Source organism: Fomitopsis serialis (genome assembly GCF_022376445.1).
Source record: "Fomitopsis serialis strain Sig1Antser10 chromosome Unknown B0H18scaffold_593, whole genome shotgun sequence".
Lineage (NCBI taxonomy): Eukaryota > Fungi > Basidiomycota > Agaricomycetes > Polyporales > Fomitopsidaceae > Fomitopsis > Fomitopsis serialis.
This window is the reverse complement of record NW_025955553.1, coordinates 1-2938: the sequence shown is the minus strand read 5'-3', so window position 1 is coordinate 2938 and position 2938 is coordinate 1. Positions and strand designations below refer to the sequence as shown.

At 55.0% G+C, this 2938-nt stretch overlaps 1 protein-coding gene across 1 annotated transcript; it reads left to right on the top strand.

Annotated features, from left to right (window-relative positions):
* Positions 1–393: 393 nt before the first annotated feature.
* B0H18DRAFT_1111519 (uncharacterized protein) lies at positions 394–2933 on the top strand (the record flags this gene model as incomplete). The annotated part of the gene is made up of 7 exons (XM_048032777.1): positions 394–568; positions 634–756; positions 812–977; positions 1013–1573; positions 1804–1910; positions 1949–2170; positions 2220–2933. Coding segments are annotated over exons 3-7 (1752 nt in total), but the record flags the coding sequence as incomplete, so codon positions are not given.
* Between the last annotated feature and the right edge of the window lie 5 nt (positions 2934–2938).

Sequence of the window (2938 nt, the reverse complement as noted above, 5' to 3'; positions counted from 1 at the left end):
AGCTCCGAGTCGGCGCGCGAGCGGGACGCGATCTGGGATCGCTGACTCAGCGTCGGGCAGCATCGGGCCTGGATCTCGGCTGGGTTAGGTTACTCGGTCAGTCGAGTATTCCATTCAATTCTGCGGATAATTACGCAGTAAGTACATGTGCAGGTAGCTATGAAAAATAGGTATCTACTAATGTATTTTTTGTGCAGGAATATCCATAGGGAGTCGAACAATACTAAGGATGGCCGAGTGGGTGACCGACATCTCTGGCCCGATATAGTAGCTTGGATTTGGCCTGAATAGGCGTTCTGGATTCGATCACGTGTATACCGCGTGATAGTGAGCGTCGCGACCGGCACCGACGCGCAACTTCCCCTCCTCCCCCCTCTTCCCCCTCCTTGATGCTCGACTTAGACGCGCTGACGAAGGCCCACGATCTACCTACTTACCGATTGTCGACTTCGCCCGATTTCGCTTGTCTCATTCCACTGCTTGCTTTCAGTTTGAAGTGTACCCTCTCTAAGAGCAAAGATAGGACCATCGACGGACAACTGTTGCGCTCTATCTCAGACAACTTTGTGTGCGCATATATGCGCTGTTGTTTCCATTGCACTCTTCATCGGCTTACTGTGACCGGTGTGAAAGGAAGATCTGGCTGCTCTTCTAGGAGGCCATTTCCTGCTTCACCGCATCCAGTCCAATTCGTCTCAACTGCTCTAATTCACTCCGACAATCGATTCCCAACAAATACCCTAGAACCAAATCGAGGTAAGTACAGATACAACTGCCTTCGTATATGCGGTGATTTGCTCAACCTTCATAGTTTCGATCCTGCTTGTATGTCAGACGCTGGGCCAGGATCAGAGACCGTGGATCGTGCTTCGTCGCCAGAGTCTGATTTGCCGGAAGTCTCCGAACTTCTCTCACAAGCAACACCACAAGAGCAACAGGCGCAGAACACAGGCGACATGAACGCATCCGATGATGGCGTATCTTATGCTGGCGATCCTCCTGAGGGGGGAAGGACTTGGAGGAGGATGATGTGCGAAGTGGGACGAACTCCGAGGAGGACGAAGAAGCACAGAGTCAAATAAGCTCCCAAGAGAAGTCGACATCGTCTTCGCGCTCGGGAAAAGACGCATCCAAGAATCGCGCTGCCACAGCTCAACCCGCCTCTTCATCGCCGTCCAAGAAGAACACTACCACCCGAGTGAAAGCAGAGATGCGGTCGCCTCCTCTCTCTGCTTCTCAACACACAGACTCTCGTGAGGTTGAGCCGAAGACGTCCTCTTCGTCCAAGAAGCGCGCGAAAACTGCCACAAAGAAGTCAAACGCCGACGTGGCCGGGAGTGCGGAGGCGCAAAGCAAGGCAAGCAATGTAGTCGCACCTGCAGCAAAGAAGGGATTCAAGAAACGAAAACGACCAAATGAAGACGAATTGCCATCGACTGACACACAGCCCAAGTCACGGCGCCGATCCGACGACAAGGCCCCTGCAACGCAGCTGAACGATCACCTTCCACCTGAACCTTCGAGCCCCGATATCGTGGAGTTCATACCTTCGACGCCAAGACCAAAACCAAAGGTCAGTTCACCGCTTCCCCCGATGCATTGCTGATCGTCTCGTAGATCAAAAAACCGACCTCGTCTGCCTCTGAGAAGTATCATATCAGCGCTTCGCAGCCCGCTCGATTGCCATCTGCGGCGCAAGGCGTCATGGCTCCTCCTTCCCCACCGTCGTCTACACAAACTCCGGCGGAGCGCACATACCGAGGAGCTCGATGACCTTGCCCTTGGGCTCCCTACGCTCCAAAGACTAAGCACAGCCGAGCTCTCAGTAAGGCGACTCGAAGTCCGAACTTCTGGTATCTGGATGGTTCCGTCGTCGTCTTGGTCGAGAAGACGCTCTACAAACTGCACAGGTCCGTCTATCGCGCCCAAACTCAAACTACTTTGCCAGGCTCTTCGGCGATGCACTTCAGACCCCAAGCAACAAGCGGATCAGTGCGGATGTCGATGGCGACACCAGCGAGTTCGAAGAACCTGACATCGTCGAGCTTGCAGGCCGGTGTTCGGGCGGATTGATGGAAGGTGAGATCGTGGATAGCTGCCCTGTGTATCGGATCGCCGGCGTATCCGCGGAGGACTTCGAATGTCTGTTGACCGCCTGGGAAATGGGCATGTACGTGGGACCCGCTTGTCATGTCTATGTCGTACTGAGCCTTTTCTAGTAAGTTCGCTCGCACAAAACCCCCTTTCCTCACCATCGCTGCTCTGATGAGGGCGGCACACGCTCTTGAATCGCCGAATTACCTTGACTTTGCGACTGACGAACTCATGGAGATATGGCCATCAGAGCTGGGCGAGCTGGATGTCTCGCCAACGGAGGAGCAACAGAACTTCGCCAAGGAGACACTTTTGCTCTCCCGGCAATGTGACGTCCCTGCAGTCCGGAAGCGCGCCTACTACGAGCTGCTACGCACACCTGGCTTCGGGCAGATATTCTTCGCCGAGGAGGACGACTTCGTTGGCGACGACGACCTCACTTCGGACACACCAAGCACTCTGCGGTATGCCGACCTTCTCCGTTTGATCGGCGCGCGCGAACGTTTAGAGAGCGCGTGGTTGAAGCTCGCGTGCGGGCCACCTACTCCGTCTTCCATCCCCTGTGAGCTCGCGAAGATACCTGCAGACAATTTGAACGCAGAGCAGAAGCCCGCGCTCGAGAGTTGTCTCGCAGCGCGTGGCAAGAGCGTTGAGTGGTGGGCACAGCATGTGGTGCAAGCCTCGCTCTTTGAAGATGGTCTGCTGGATCCGTTGACGGGTCTTCAGGATCTGATCGATGTCGACTGGGCAGACGTCGGATTCTGTGGTTCGTGTGTAGGAGCGAGGAGAGATATGTGGGCGGAGGAGAGGGAGAAGCTATGGAACAAGCTCGATCAGTGGTTGG